Source organism: Thamnophis elegans, chromosome 3 (assembly GCF_009769535.1).
Source record: "Thamnophis elegans isolate rThaEle1 chromosome 3, rThaEle1.pri, whole genome shotgun sequence".
Taxonomy (NCBI): domain Eukaryota; kingdom Metazoa; phylum Chordata; class Lepidosauria; order Squamata; family Colubridae; genus Thamnophis; species Thamnophis elegans.
Window position 1 is genome coordinate 138,208,399 of NC_045543.1, and position 16,483 is coordinate 138,224,881.

The 16,483-nt window shown below is 44.4% G+C and overlaps 1 protein-coding gene across 1 annotated transcript in view; it reads right to left on the reverse strand.

The window, feature by feature from the left end:
- LOC116506256 (mitogen-activated protein kinase 4-like) overlaps nt 1–16,151 on the reverse strand; it is a 44,608-nt gene extending 28,457 nt beyond the window's left edge. The window contains exon 1 of the mRNA XM_032213904.1: nt 15,606–16,151. Within this exon, the coding sequence (XP_032069795.1) occupies nt 15,606–16,151 (546 nt within the window). The remainder of the gene's footprint in view (nt 1–15,605) is intronic.
- Nucleotides 16,152–16,483: the final 332 nt, after the last annotated feature.

A 16,483-nucleotide genomic window follows, 5' to 3' on the forward strand; every position in this document is an offset into this window, starting at 1 on the left:
CAAGATAATACATCTGTTTTTTTCTTTGTCTTGCAGCTTTGTACCAATAATTTAAATACACCTCATACTTTATCATTATTAATTGACAAACGGCAGAACAATCTGCTGCATTCTACTGAAAAACTAATTTTGCTTAACAGCTGGCTGGAGACATCCTCTTTCACGCATGGCTGCTTTCCGAAAAGACCCAGGTTTTTTTTAAAAAAAGTACAGTTCGAATGAAGGGCATTTCTGTGCTGCCTCCCTGCAAAACCAGCCTGAAAATGATCCACAATGAACTTCAGATTCACCAACACTCACTCAATAGAAAAGCCCACTTGATTCCATGCAAAGGACAAGGATTCCATGAATTGCATGCTATATGAACCCATAGACAAACATGCTGGCTTTATGTTGCGTGTGTTTATCTGATTATGCAGGGGGAGGAATCCCAACGATTGCTATGAGGAGTGCAAAAATTTAGCAAGCCACCTTTCCCGTTGAAAGGCCTAAAGCCCTAAAAGTCAGGAGGGAAGTCCTGCAAATAAATGTAGAAGCAGATGTAAAGCTGCAGGGAAAGAAGGGAGAGAGGGAAGGAAGGAAGGAAAAGGAAGGAAAGAAAGAAGGGAAAGAAAGAGAGAGAGAAAGAAAGAGAGGGAGGGAAGGAAGGAAAGAAAGAAAGAGAAAGAAGGGAAAGAAAGAGAGAGAGAAAGAGAGGGAGGGAGGGAGGGAAGGAGGGAGGGGTAGGGAAGGAAGGAAAAGGAAGGAAAGAAAGAACGAAAGAAGGGAAAGAAAGAGAGAGAGAAAGAGAGGGAGGGAGGGGTAGGGAAGGAAGGAAAAGGAAGGAAAGAAAGAAAGGGAAAGAGAGAGAGAAATAAAGAGAGGGAGGGAGGGAGGGGTAGGGAAGGAAGGAAAAGGAAGGAAAGAAAGAAGGGAAAGAAAGAGGGAGAGAAAGAAAGAGAGGGAGGGAGGGATAGGGAAGGAGGGAAAGAAGGAGGGAAGGAAAATGAAGAAAAGAAACAAAGAGGGAAAGAAAGAGAGAAAGAAAGGGAGGGAAGGGTAGGAAAGGAAGGAAAAGCAAGGAAAGAAAGAAAGGGAAAGAGAGAGAGAAATAAAGAGAGGGAGGGAGGGAGGGGTAGGGAAGGAAGGAAAAGGAAAGAAAGAAAGAAAGAAAGAAAGAAGGGAAAGAAAGAGGGAGAGAAAGAAAGAGAGGGAGGGAGGGATAGGGAAGGAGGGAAAGAAGGAGGGAAGGAAAATGAAGAAAAGAAAGAAAGAGGGAAAGAAAGAGAGAAAGAAAGAAAGGGAGGGAGGGGTAGGAAAGGAAGGAAAAGCAAGGAAAGAAAGAAGGGAAAGAGAGAGAGAGAAAGAAAGTGAGTGAGGGAGGGGTAGGGAAGGAAAAGGAAGGAAAGAAAAAAAGAGGGAAAGAAAGAAAAAGAAAGAGGGGGAGGGAAGGAAGGAAAGATGGGAAAGAAAGAGAGAGGGAAAGAAGGAGAGAGGGAGGGAGGGAAGGAAGGGAGGGAGGGTTTCCTGCAGTTTCAAATGCATTACACACAAACATCAAAATAAATCAGTTCAACACATCAAAAGGCATCAAAAGCATCAGGGACTGGTTTCGGATTTTTGAAAAGCTTTTCTGTGGAAGTGATCTAGGATCAAACCCTTCAAAGAAATGGATCTGTTAAATGCAGAGACGACAAGCTTGGGAGAGCATGTACTATAAAATGCTAAGCATCGGATTCATAATAGCCACTTGGCAGATTAAACAAAGCAGAAATTAGTTCTATGGTTAGTTGGCACCATGGGAAAGACTTTCAAAAGTCTGAAAGCAACTCTTCCAAGACCATCATATGGCAACACAAGAATGATGTGGAAAAAAAATGGGAGTGATCATGTCTTTATTTATTAAGTGAAGCTTTCAAAGACAACGCCTGTCTTTGTTTCAGGGCTTCGTGGATTTATTCCTATAAATTTCTTGACTTTCAGAAGAATCAAAGATCATTAAGGAGCTGGAAGCTAAAGCATACACAATGAACGGTTGTAGGACCTGGATATGTCTAGTCTAACAAAGAGAAAGATTAGGAGGTGACATGATAGCAGTCGTCCAATATTTGAGGGTTTCTCACAGACAACAAAAGTGTGTCTAGTCAAGCCTATGGTTTTCCCAGTTGCAATGTATGGCTGTGAAAGGTGGACCGTAAGAAAGGCTGAGCAACAAAGAATGGAGGCCTTTGAACTCTGGTGCTGGAGAAGACTCTTGCGAGTCCCTTGGGCTGCAAGGAGATCAAACCGGTCGGTCCTAGAGGAGATTGCTGACTGCTCTTTAGAAGGCCAGATCCTGAAGATGAAACTCAAGTACTTTGGCCACCTAATGAGAAGGAAGGACTCACTGGAGAAGAGCCTCATGCTGGGAACGATTGAAGGTAAAAGAAGAAGGGGACGACAGAGAAGGAGGTGGCTGGATGGAGTCACCGAAGCAATAGGCGTGAGCTTAAATGGACTCGAGAGGATGGTAGAGGACGGGAAGGCCTGGAGGAACGTTGTCCATGGGGTTGCGATGTGTCGGACACAACTTCACAACTAACAACACAGACAGGAGGAGGTCAAGCTATTCTCCAAAGCACCTGAAGGCAGGACAAAAAGCAATGGATGGCAACTAATCAAGCAACCTAGAACTAAGAAGAAATTCCTTGACAGTGAAAACAATGAATTGGTGGCATGGCTTGCCTTCGGAAGTTGTGGGTCCTCCATCATTGGAGGTTTTTAAGAAGTGATTGGACAACCATTTGTCTGAAATGGTAATGTGTCTCCACCTTGAGCAAGGGGTTGAACTAGAAGACCTCCAAGGTCCCTTCCAACTCTATTTATTTTGTTATTTTTTTTCCTGATCTGCAGAGAACTCTTCGCATTACAAACATCCTTGAAGTTATGGGCAGTTTTCAGCCCCTTTCTTTATTTTATCTAACCTCCAGCTTGGAAATGGACTTGATTTTTACCTGTCTGGGGTTATACATATCGCAAATATTTATTTGCTAGCTGCATTTTCCCCGATCTTCTCTCTTTCAAAACAAAAACAGCCCGCTGGTCAAAAGCGAATTTATTCCGAGATCTTGGGGCACCAAAAAAACACTCGCGCAGTTTGCAAGCCCTGTCAGCAGGTGGGTTGTGCGAAGGTCGACCCGTGTTTGTGCGAGTTAAAGCAAGATCAAAAGCCCAGCTGCACCGAAGAAAGAAATAGTGGAGAAAAAGGCTTGGCAGGGGGCCCCATAAACAGGGCAGCAGGAGCCAAACTTGACTCGCACGGGCCAAGAGGGAGTGCCAAGCTTGTTTCCCTTGCCAAAAATCACAGTCACCCAAAAGCTGAGGTTCATGATTGCCCCTCATGCTCTCCTAAAAGCGAATACAAGATCTTGCTTTTTAAATTTGTGTGTCCTAGAATCAAGATCAGGTGAAGTGTTAATAGCACTTTATAATGCCTTGGTAAAGCCACACTTGGAACTCTGCATCCAGTTTTGGTCATCACGATGTAGAAAAGATACTGAGACTCTAGATAGAGTGCAGAGAAGAGCAACAAAGAGGATTAGGGGACTGGAGGCTAAAACATATGAAGAAAGTTGGAGGGGGGGCGAAAGAAAGGGTGTATGGAGGGTTGAAGAGGTATAGTGGGTTTCTATTTTGGGGGGTATTGTTGACAAGAGGAATTGCTGTGTTTATTGTTTAATGTTGTATGGCCCCGGTTATGCACAGTATATATGTGACTGTATGAAAATGGAAAATGGAAAATAAAAACACATTTTACGGGAAAAAAAACATATGAAGAACGGTTGCAGGAACTGGGTATGTCTAGTTTAATAGAAAGAAGGACTAAGGGAGACATGATAGCAGTGTTCCAATATCTCAGGGGTTGCCCCAAAGAAGAGGGAGTCAAACTATTCTCCAAGGACCTGAGTATAGAAGAAGCAGCAATGGGTGGAAACTAATCAAGGAGAGAAGCAACTTAGAACTAAGGATAAATTTCCTGACAATGAGAACAATTAATCAGTGGAACGACTCCAGAAGTTGTGAATGCCCCAACACTGAAAGTTTTTAAGAAGATGTTGGATAACCATTTGTCTGAAGTGGTGTAGGGTTTACTGCCTAGGCAGGGGGTTGGACTAGAAGACCTCCAAGGTCCTTTCCAACTCTGTTATTCTATTCTATACTGTCTATTGTTTTTTCTTCCTTGCGGTTCAAAAGAGGGCAAGTACAACTTCGGTGAGAAAAAGAAAACCCCAATCATCCTTAATTATCCGTACAATTAAAGGTAATTCGCACCACAACACATTAAAAACAACAACCAAAGAATAAAGCACCACTTCTATTTTCCCTTTGTCCCTTTCCTCTCCTTTATAACCGGGCATGACCAATCACGGTGCCTTGCTTTTGAAAAAGCCACTTCATTTTATTTTTTATTTTTTTTCCTCACTAGGTCTGGCAAGTAATTGAGATTGCTAAGCCAAAACTCTTTACGGGCAGCTTTGCAATGATTCCCCCTCCCCTGTTTTAATTGCTAATGTTCCCTAAAACAAAAAGAATTCTAAAAAGCACCACCATATATGGGCCGATAATGCATTTCCAGACACGATCCAGCGTCCCTAGAGTTTCAATGGATCCCTTCTTCTTCGCCAGGAACTCATTCATAAAACGAAACAAAGTCGTCTTTTTAGAGAAACGCTGGGAATGCGCCTGTGGATCAACACACACACACCCTTGGCACCTGCGAAGGTTTGCTGTTTTTAAAGAAAGTTTCTTTTAATGAAAAGAATGGGATGGTGGCATCGGTCACAAACAATTTCATTTGGAATCCATCCCAGGGGCATTGCTCCAAATGGGGGCCATAAGCCTTCTTAGAAAAGAAAGGAGGTTTAACAAAGTGTATACAACAATCACACAATATCAGAGGTCATATTCAGCAGGTTTTGACCAGTTCTGGAGAACCGGCAGCAGAAATTTTGAGTCATTCAGCCAATCAGCAAATACCACCTCTGACTAGCCCCGCCCCCATCTATTCTGCCATCTATACTGCCTCCCGAGTCCTAGCTAATCTGGAGGGAAATGGAGATTTTACCATATCCTTCCCCTGCCACGCTCACCAAGCCACGTCCACAGAACCGGTAGTAAAACCTTTTGAATCCCACTGTGCTTCCTGAGACAGTAGAAACCACATGCTTAGTCCCCCAAACCCTCTTTTTATTTCAACGGCTGTGAATTATGTTCATTCACAGCCCATAATGAGTCACAAATAGTTTGTAAAGAGTCCGACAAAAGTCTACCAAAGTCTTTCGGGATAAGGCTGATAAGCGCCCACCTTTACCTCCCTTGAAACGCTGCCAAATACCTAATTGCCAATTAGCTTTGCAAGGCCACACAGAGCACAGAGTCAAAACAGAGCTTCAGAATTTAAACCGACCGGAAGGAACAAAGTTGCTTCCTGCAAAGGCTCACTTGCCTTTGCTCCTCCTTTATGTCTTATGGGAGGGGCCAATCATCTCCAAGCGTTACTCCCAAGTCACCCCTTTTGTCTTAACTGTTCTCGCCTTCTGGCAGCTCTGCGCATGCGCACATTGGGAACAGGCTCCCCCTCTTCCTCTTCCTCACTGATGTCCAACTCTGGAGGCAGCACATAACTTCCAGATGGCCATGGCCCTTCTCTGCCTCCGACGCGGAGCACTCGTCCGAGCCTTCCCCAGACTTACCAGCAGCAAACTGGATGGATTTAATTTCAGAGGTGATCAGAGCACTGTTAGGAACTTTGAAGGCCAACCTGCATTTTCTCTTATTATTACCACATTTCAGACTGTTTTTTAGTGAAGGTCTAATTATAATTGCAGGTAGTCCTCGACTTATAACCACAATAAATCCCAAAGTTTATGTTGCTAAGTGGGAGAGTTATTAAGTGAGTTGTGCCCCATTTCACAACCTCCCTTGTCATGGTCATTAAGTCACTACAATTGTTAAGTTGGTAACACTGTTGTTAAGTGACTTTGGCTTCCTCACGGACTTTGGCAGAAGGTCGCAAAAGGTGATCGTACGACCCCAAGCAGTGGTGGTATTCTAACGGTTTGCACCGGTTCCGGTGAGCCGGTACTTCCGGTTGGCCCCGCCCACCCTCCCCTGCCCTTTCCTGTCCTATATTTCCCTGTTTTTTAGCTCAGCTGATTCACGTGGCACAGTGGATTGCCGCGTGTCAACTTTTTTACTCACAGGCATTGACACAGAGTTTTTAAGCTTAAAATGGGCGGTTTTGAACGCTGCACACCTGCAAAGCATGTTAGGTGCGCATGCACGCAAAGCACGCCCTCACCAAACTGGTTGTTAAACCGGTTGCATCCCACCACTGACCCCAAGACTCTGCAAACGTGATAAATAACGAGCCAGTTGCCAAGCATCCAAATTTTGATCATGTAACCATGGGGATGCTGCAATGGTCGTAAGTGTGAAAAACAGTCATAAGTAACTTTTTCAGTGCCATTGTCACTTCGAACGGTCACTAAATGAACTGTTGTAAGTCGAGGATTACCTGTCTTACACACCTTCAAAACAAGCCATGTTCTGCTATTTCTCTGCCTCGATTAACTTTGGCACTTGTTGAATCTGCCTTTGCATATTTGCACTTCTCTGAAGATACATAATATTTTTTCTGCATCTGCTAACATTTTGCAGACTTTACTCCAATTTGTAGTTCAGGGAGAAAAGTGTAATGCCATACAGGTAGTCCTCAACTTATGAACACAACGGAGCCCAAAATCTATGTTGCTGAGTGAGAAAAATTGTTGTGAGTTTTGTCCCATTTTACAACTTTTCTTGCCACAGTTCTTAAGTGAATCACTGCAGTTGTTAAATTAGCAAATAAGATTATCAAAGGCCTGGAGACTAAAACGTATGAAGAACAGCTGCAGAATTTGGGTTTGGCCAGTCTACAGAAAAAAAGAATGTGCACTGTAATATTTGTTCTTTTTTTCTTTTTTTTTTCCTTCTTTTTTTGTATTTACTGTGTTTGTATTATTTGTATTAAAAAAAAGAAAGAAAAAAAAGGACACTGAGGAAAGAAAAGAGAGAAAGAAAAGAAGAATTAGGGGCGACATGATAGCAGTATTCCAGTATTTGAGGGGATGCCATAAAGAAGAGGGGGGTCAAATTATTTTTCAAAGCACCAGAGGGCAGGATAAGGAACAATGGTTGGAAACTAACCAAAGAGAGAAACAATCTGAAATTAAGGAAAAACGTCCTCAAAGTGAGAACAATTAACCAGCGGAACAGTTTGCCTTTAGAAATCATGGGCACTCCCTCACTGGAGGTTTTTAAGAAAAGACTGGACAACCATTTGTCTGAAAATGGTATAGTCCAGGGGTCGGCAAATTTAAACACTCAAAGAGCCATTTGGACCCATTTCCCAAAGAAAACACCGGGAGCCACAAAGGTCCTAACTGGAAGCCCCCTGTTCAATTCTGGAGCTGAACAGAAGTTCAGTTCCCCCACCATAGAGTCTCCTCCTAGTGCGGCGTACTCTTTCCCCTACCTCTCATAACCGAAAGCCCTATCAATTGTGAAGACAACTGGAAAACCCTCCCCTTGCCATAGAGTCTTCTCCTGGCGCACTGTGCTTCTATTCCCCACCCCACCAGAAGCTCCTCTCAAAATTGTGGCACCAACTGGTGACGGAGCCACAGCACAGCTTAATTAAACCACACAAGGATGGTTGCACAGCTGTACTGGCTGTGCAACCATCCTTGTGTGGTTTAATTAAGGCGATCTTGTTAATTAATCCGGGCAGTTAGTTTCATTTCAGCAGGCAAGCCCAGACAGACTGCTTGTTTACTTCTCAGAGCAGCAGACTGCTTAAGTTTCTGTTTCAATTCTTTGCACAGACTCAGATCTGTTTATGCTCCCATTGGCTGACTTAGTTGCTATGCCTATTCATTGGCTGACCTCGTTCCCATGTCTCTCCCAGTCATGAATATTTTAACATCCTACAAAATTGGTCTGTTCCTTGACGTGGCACAGAAAAAGCCGGCTCCACGTTTTCCACTATAGCCTTTCAGATATTTGACAGATGGCCATCATTTTTCCCTCTTCTTTGAACTCAGCACAACAATTCATTCCATTTCGGCTGTTTTTTCGGAGACATCCAATTACCCCCTTACTGAATGCTTCACTGTGTTTTGACAGAATGTTTTTCTTGTGCCGAAGGTGAAGTGATGCCACATGGACCGAGGATCCGTCGGTTCAATTATTAAATGCCACCAGAGACCGATCTTCTAAGCATCTTCTAGTGGTTCCCAATTTCAGCCAGACAGCTGAAACTAAGAGAAAAATCCACTTGAAAATAATATTTTCAATGACCACGTTTTTGTTGCCCTGAGCTGAAACTATGATACTTTTCAGTATTACGTAGTTAGGCTGTGACTTACGACCACAATTGAACCCAAAATTCATGTCGTTAAGCAAGACTTTTTTTAAAGTGAGCAGTGGCGTCTGAGTTTAGATGGTGCTGGCGGTCCTTGATTTATGACTGATCACTTAGCGACTGTTCAGAGTTCTGCAAAAATTGATGGAGTTGGCAGAAATGGATAAATGGATAAAAGAAAAGAAAAATCGGTACTGTTGTGTCTACTTGGAAACCACTTCTGGACTTTGTGCTTGAGGTGGGGGAAAAAATAAAGCTTTGATTTTGGGTTGTACCGATTAGATAGATTGTGCTTTTGTGCATCTGGACAAAAGCACACTATCCATTGAGCAAGGCAAGCTGACCACATAGTCAAGACATGGGTTGGGAGAAGAGGTGGCTGTATCTGGTGCTTTCCAATATGCCTCCCCAATTCTCTTCTTTGAGCTCCCACCTCTAGGGAGTGAGGGGACCTGGTTCCACCACAAATCCGCAAAGCCCTTATCCACGGAGACATAAGCGCGAAGACTAATTCGCGCCGTTGGAAGCGCTAAGGAAAAATGCAACCCTACCGCAATGACATAATCGCGGAGGGGAAATCCGCACATTCCCAAGCACTCAGTACCCTAAACCTAACACTAAACCTAACGCTAAACCTAACGCTAAACCTAACGCTAAACCTAACGCTAAACCTAACCCTAAACCTAACCCTAAACCTAACCCTAAACCTAACCCTAAAACAAACCCCTAAACCTAATCCTAACCCTTACCTTAATTGAAACCGGCTTTCTGCTGCGGCGCCATTTTAAAGCGCCCTTCTGTTGCCGCGCTGTTGTCGCGGCGGTGATGACACACGGTGATGACGTCGCGGCTTTAGCGCCGCGATTTTATCACCACGATTTTGACGAGCGCGGTTTTGTCGTGCCACGAGGGGACCCAAGGTCTTTGCAAAACGCTCAGCGTCTTGTTCCCGTTTTGTTCGGGGTTTCTGAAAAAACCGAAGCAAACTGTGTCAGAAGCGCACAGACGCAAGGGATCGTTCCCACTGGCAGTGACGTGTTTTCTTAAATTAGGGAAGACAAAATGTAAATATGTAAAACTGGAACACCCTCCTGTTGGCTTGGGGCATCTGGTAGTGGGAGGAAGCAGCCGTGCTACAAACTAGAAATTCCCCTGCCATCTGGCAAAAATTGAATTCTCCCTGCTCCACGGTAGCTCCTGGTTAAACTCCATGCAGTAAATCGCCTGTTCTCCAGCCCTTTGCCAGGTCCCCTTGGTTCTCGATCACGGCAAAAAATATTTTTTTTCTACCTCTATTTAGACCTTTCCCCACCCCACCCCCTTCCATACATACGGCGTGCAGGGGAGAAAAATAAAATCAATTTTCACAACTCCCTGACCAAGAAGGTAGGGCATTCTCATCACGTTGGCTGCGGCTTCTGGCAGGTGCGAGCTGGCATCCCCATCACGGCCCTGTTATTAATCCCAAGGATGAGCTCCGAAAAAGGTAGTAATTTACTCACAGGAGCATGTAGCCGGTTTCCTATCATTATCTTTTATTCCCTGATGAGAAGATGGTACCCTGTTTAAAGCCATTACTTTCTTTAGCCACACAATGAAAAAACTGAAAGATCAGGTTCTTCTTTTGCTGCTATTTTAAAAATTCCAAATTGTCATTCTCATTCATTCATTCTCTCTCTCTCTCTCTCTCCCTCTCCCCCTCCCTCTCTCCATCCATCCATCCATCCATCCCTCCCTCCCTCCCTCTCTCTCTCTAAATAAATGAAGCCTGCATAACTTGTGTTGTTTTGATAAGCATCGTTTCATAAGTGAACTAATTCTTCTACCTCAGCTGCAAGATGTTTGCAAGGGAGACGTGACAGCAGATTGGGGATAGGGAGTGTGATGCTTTTAAAAGTACAGGTAGAGGTTTAACTTGTTCTCTAAGGCAGGGGTGGCAAATTCAAGGCCCAGGGGCTGGATCCGGGCCGCAGAGTGTTTAGATCTGGCCCGCGGGGCCGCCCTGGAAACAGCAAAGGATCAGCCCGCAGTGCCTCTACTAGCGAAAATGTACTTCAGGAGGGCTACATGTGTCCCTCCCGAGCTTCATTTTCACTGGCAGAGAGTTGCAGGAAGCTGTCGCAGCCGAAAACGGAGTTCGGGAGTCTGTTTTTGCTGGCAGAGTGCTCAGGCAGCCACGGGCTCCCGACACGAGTGATGTCGAGCTGGCCACGCCCACCCTGGCCACGCCCACCCCAGCTCCCCGAGGTCAAACACAACCTTGATGCGGCCCTCAATGAAATCGAGTTCGACCACCCTTGCTCTAAGGCATCAGAGGACAGGACAAGAAGTACAGGGAGCCCTCGACTTACAACAGTTCATTTAATGACCATTCTAAGTCACAAAGGAACTGAAAAAAGCGACTTTTGGCACTTATGAAAGTTGCATCATCATCAGGGTCACGTGATCAGCATCCAGACGCTTGGCAACAGGTTCACACTTACGACCACGGTCACGTGATCACCTTTGGCGGCCTTCTGACAAGCAAACTCAATGGGGAAGCCAGATTCACTTAACAATTGTGTTAACTAACTTAACAACTGCAGTGATTCAGTTAACAACTGCGGCAGGAAAGGTCGTAAAATGGGGCAAAAACTCCCTTAACATGTATTTCACTTAGCAACAGAAAGTTTGGGCCACAGTTGTTGACTACCTGTATAAAAAGATTTCAAAAGGCAAAAAGAAATAGAAGTTGGAGATTCAAGGGCTATAAAATACTGAAGGTGTAACAGAACAGAATGCAACAGAACAGTACAGAACAGGAGCAGAGCAGAAAGTAGAGCAGAACAGAACAGAAGAGAACAGAATAAAATAGACTTGGCTTTATTTGACCAAGTCTGATTAGACATACAAGGAATTCGTTTCCGGTGTAGAAGCTGTCAGTGTACACGGAAAGTTGCCGTTTTAACTTTTTGCTTCCACTCTTCTGATGCACACTGAATGCAGATTTCTAAAATTATATGATAATTAATGATTGAGTGTTTCCCCCACCCCCCACAAATATAATACAGACCTCCTTCCCGATTCAAAAATGGCATATTTCTTTTTTTTTAATTTAATTTTTTTTATTTTTGTTACATAGACAACACATACCCACAACAATAAAAAAACAAAAAAAACAGAAAACACACACACACACACACACACAAAACCCCATCATCACATACAGCATGTCATTTGGTTACAAGTGTTTTAACATTTATCATTCTTATACATTTATTATTTCATTTAATAGGTTATAATATACAGTTTGGGTTGCTTTGTTTACCATCCCTTCCTCCTGTTATAACACCACCTTATTTTCCCTTTCTTTTCTTCCTTCCTCCCTTCTCTACTTTCTTCCTTCCTCCTCTCCTTTCCCTTCCTTCTTCCTGTACCTTTCTCTCCTTTCCATCCTCCTCTCCTTACCTCTTTCTTTTCACCCTCTCTCCCTTCTCTACTTCCTTCCTTCCTTCCTCCTCTCCTTCCCCTTCCTTCTTCCCTTACCTCTCCTTTGCTCCTACTCTTCCTCTTTCCCTTCCTACCCTCTCTCCTTCCTTTTCTCTCCCTTCCATCTTCCTTTCCTTTCCCTTTCCTTTCTCCCTCCCTCCCTTCTCTACTTTCCTCCTTCCTCCTCTCCTTCCCCTTCCTTCTTCCCGTACCTTTCTCCTACTCCTGCTCTTCCTCTTCTCCTTTCTACCCTCTCTCCTCCTCTTTCTCTCCTTTCCAAAAGCGGCATATTTCTGATTATGAGCTGATATGTAAAAGCAAGTTTGCTGCCCCATGCTTTGCTTGCTTCTGATTGACTCCCAGAAAAACTGGATTGTATACCAAGGAGAAGAAGAAAAAAACATTTTCCTATGTATTCATGTTCCCAAAATCCAGGCAGTGATGCAGTGACATCACCCAAGAGGGGTGGAATTTTTAATCCCCAGATGCTGGGTAGATTCCTTGATGTCCCAAAGGTGCTTTTTCAAGAGACAACTGGACTTCCTGGTTTTTCTTTGAAGACATTTCGCTTCTCATCCAAGAAGGTGAAGAAACTTGTCTTCAAAGTCACAATGTCTTCAAAGAAAAAAACAGAAAATCCAAACCAAGTTGCCTCTTCGAAAAAGCACCCATTGGGACATCAAGACAGAAGGTAAATAAAGCTATGATCTTCTGATATGAATATCCAGGGGAAGAAATCTTGACAATGTTGTGGCCCGCCAGTGGCCAATGGAGCTGGTGGCAGACTCAGAGAGTGAGGAGGTTGAGGAGGAACATGGGCCAGTCCTGGAATCTGGGGAAGGCTCTGATGAGGGCTCTGCATCAGGCAGAGATGGGGCCAGGGCCGACTGACAGTTATCAGCTGCTTTCGGAGTCATAGATAAGTGGCGCAGAAGAACAACTGGAGCCTGTTCCCAATGAGCGCATGCGCAGAGCTGCCAGGAGACGGGAACAGTTAAGGAACAAGGGCCAACTCAGGAGTAAAAGGTGGATGGTGAATGGCCCCTCTTATAGGGAATAAAAAGGAGCGAAAGGGGAGTGGAGTTTGCAGGAGACAATTAGTTCATGGGAAGTTTTGTTTGTGACTCACAGAGACTCCTTGCCAAGAATTTTCTTGTACAGCGTTGCGTTTGGAAGATATCGGCCTGGCAGCTCTCCAAGCCTGATAAGGTCTGTGGTTATAAATTCACCCTTGAAAGACTGTTTGCCAGGACTTTGCTGGATGTGAATGAGAGGAATTCACATTAGCTTAATAAAAAGGGGTTTTGTGGGGACAAGGAGTCTGCTTCGTGATTTGATTGAAGCCTAGGTCACAACGGACGCATAGCTACATCAGCTACAAAGCTCCGATAGCTTGGCAGGATACATATGTCAGAGCAGGAATTTACTTAAGCATTACTGGAGAAACAAGAGATTTCTAAGAGAGATGAGAAGATGAAGAAAATATCAGAAAGGACCCAACTCCCTCTGCGATTAATTAGCACAGTATGGTACCCCATCTTTGTTTAATCCCTGCAGGAAATGCCTCTTGTTTCTTTTGAGTCTGCAAAAGGTAAGAAGCACATTTGCTAGGAAAGCGGCAATAAGCATCTTTCACAAGCCAAATGACAGATGCACGGAATGGTACAAGAAGGCCCCCCCCCCCCCGTTTTTTTTGTTTTAGCAGCATGAGGTGTGATAATAGTTACAATACCAAATATTTACTAAAATGCCTGCCTTGTTTAAACTGGCACATTTATTTTAACAGTAGGAGGTGGGAGACATTCATATCTTTCTCAAGTTTACACCCAATTGCAAGATGTATGCTTTCAAGCTCTCTTTTATCTGTTGTAATTATGATGTACCATTTTATTTATTTATTTATTTATAAAATTCATATGCCGCCCAATCCCGAAGGACTCCGGGATTAACATGATGCTCCTTAGAGTTAACACTCTTACTTGAAGGAGGCAGTCTAATTCCTAAGGTGTATCTGCTAAGGGACAAGGATTTGTGATGAAAGCACTGATGTGCCAGCAGAACTAGTTTACCTGTTGAATTGGGACTTTATGCCAATACACATGAAAGCATCTTACTTTGTAAAGACATTAAGGTATGGACAAGAGAGCATGAGAATGGGGAAGACTTCCATCAGTGATCACAAATAGTTTAGAGGTCAGCAACCTTAAACACTCAAAGAGCCACAAAGGTTCTAACCGGAAGCCCCCCCCCCCAATTCAATTCTGGAGCCGACCGGAAGTCCAGTTCCCCCATCATAGAGTCTCCTGCTAGTGCATCCTTTTTTCCTCTACCTGTCCTAATCGAAAGCCCTATCAATTGTGGAGCCGACCGGCGACAGGGAGCCGCAGCAGAGGGATGAAAGAGCCACATGCAGCTCCAGAGCCACAGGTTGCTGATCCCCAGTCTAGTTTAATGAAAAGAAGGACTAGGAATGATACGACAGCAGTCTTGCAATATCTAAGGAGTTCACAAAGAACAGCGGGTCAAGCTATTCTCCAAAGCACCCGAAGACTGCAGAAGAAGTAATGGATGGAAACTAATCAAGGAGAGAACTAGCCTGGGAATAAGGAGAAATTTCCTAACAGTGGGAACAATTAATCAGTGGAATGACTTGCCTCCAGAAATTATGGGTGCTCCAACACTGGAATTTTTAAAGAAGAGATTGGACAGCAATTTATCTGAAATGTTAAGGTTTACTGCTTGAGTAGGAAGTTGGACTACAAGGCCGCCAAGGTCCCTTCCAACTCTGTTATTCATTATAGCAGTAGCAATAGCAGTTAGACTTATATACCGCTTCATAGGGCTTTCAGCCCTCTCTAAGCGGTTTACAGAGTCAGCATATCGCCCCCACAGTCTGGGTCCTCATTTCACCCACCTCGGAAGGATGGAAGGCTGAGTCAACCTTGAGCCGGTGAGATTAGAACCGCTGAACTGCAGATAACAGTCAGCTGAAGTGGCCTGCAGTACTGCACACTAACCACTGCGCCACCTCCTGTTATTATTCCGCCGTGGTGGCACGGTGGTTAGAATGTAATATTGCAGACTAATTCTGTTGACTGCAAACTGCCAGCAGTTCAAATCTGACCACCTCAAGATTGGCTTAGCCTTCCATCCTTCCAAGGTTGATAAAATGAGGACCCAGATTTTTGGGGGCAATAAGTTGACTCTTTAAACTGCTGAGAGAGGGTTGCAAAGCACTATGAAGCGGTATATAAGTCTAAGTGCTATTGCTATTATATAACACAGAAATGTCTAAATGTGTCGCTGGAAGAAACAAATCTTGCAAAGTACCGTACTTTTTTGAGTATACGTTACATCTTTCTCCCACCCCCCAAAAAAGAGGGTGAAAATCTGGCTGCATCTTATACACTGAATACAGCATTTTTTGCCTACCAAAACCCCACCCCCTTTGCAAAAATGGATGTGCAGAGAGTTTAGGAGGCTTGCAGAGTGCTCCTGGGGGCTGGGGAGGGCAAAAAAGAGCAAAAAAACAGGCTACTTTTGCTCATCCCCCCCCAGCCCAGCCCTAGGAGCACTCTACAAGCCTCCCAAAGCTCTGAATGCCCCCCCCTTTTTTTTTGCAAAAACAATGAGGTGTGCAGAGGGTTTGGGAGGCCTGCAGAGTGCAAACGAACAGCAATTGGATGAAGTTAGGATAACAAACGGAAGGCCATACCTTGTGTGAATAATGTTGGTCCACAACTCGGGCCAATCCAAAGTCACCAATCTTTAACACCAGATCATTCGTATTGATGAATATGTTGGCTGGTTTTAAATCCCTATGTAAGACGTTGGCTGAATGGATGTATTTCAGGCCCCGGAGCAGCTGGTACATAAAAAGTTTGGCGTGTTCTTCTGAAAGTGGCCCTTGCTCCAGCAGGCGGGCCAGGTCCGTCTCCATGTATTCCTGGATGATGTACACCATGTTGAATTTGAACAAGTCTCCTTGGAGGTCCGCTCCTTTGGGCCCCAAGACGTCGTAGACCTTCACAATGTTGTCGTGATCCAGTCGGCGGATGATCTTGATCTCCCGGAAAGCATGCTTCAAGCTCTGCGCATCGTTGATGGCGATCTTTTTCACGGCGACTTTGCAGCAGCTCTTGCTGTCGACGGCAGACAGAACCAGCCCGTTCACACCGAAGCCCAACGGCCTGAAGTTGACGAATCGGCAACCCAGATCATAACCGTAGACGCTTGCAATGTAATCACACTTCTCTGCCATGGTGCAGGGTCTACTCCTGCTTTGCCCTGTAATAAAATCCCAGTAGGTGAAACAGCCTCCCATTATCCAGGTGGTATGAATTAAAACAAATCTTCATTCTTAACCGTTACAATTTCCAATTTGTCATGTTAGGGGCCCAGCAGATCAAAGGAGAAGTCGCCAAATCAAAGGAGAAGACATTCATTTCAAAGCTATCCATTTTTAGATTGCATCTCCAAGTGTTTTTCCAAACTTTTGGGCACCAATAACAGGGAAGATGAGAGAAGGCTAGTGTTGTGGCCTGTCAGCCACCGGCCCCTCCATCAGCCGAATCAGAAGAGAAGGAGGCGTGG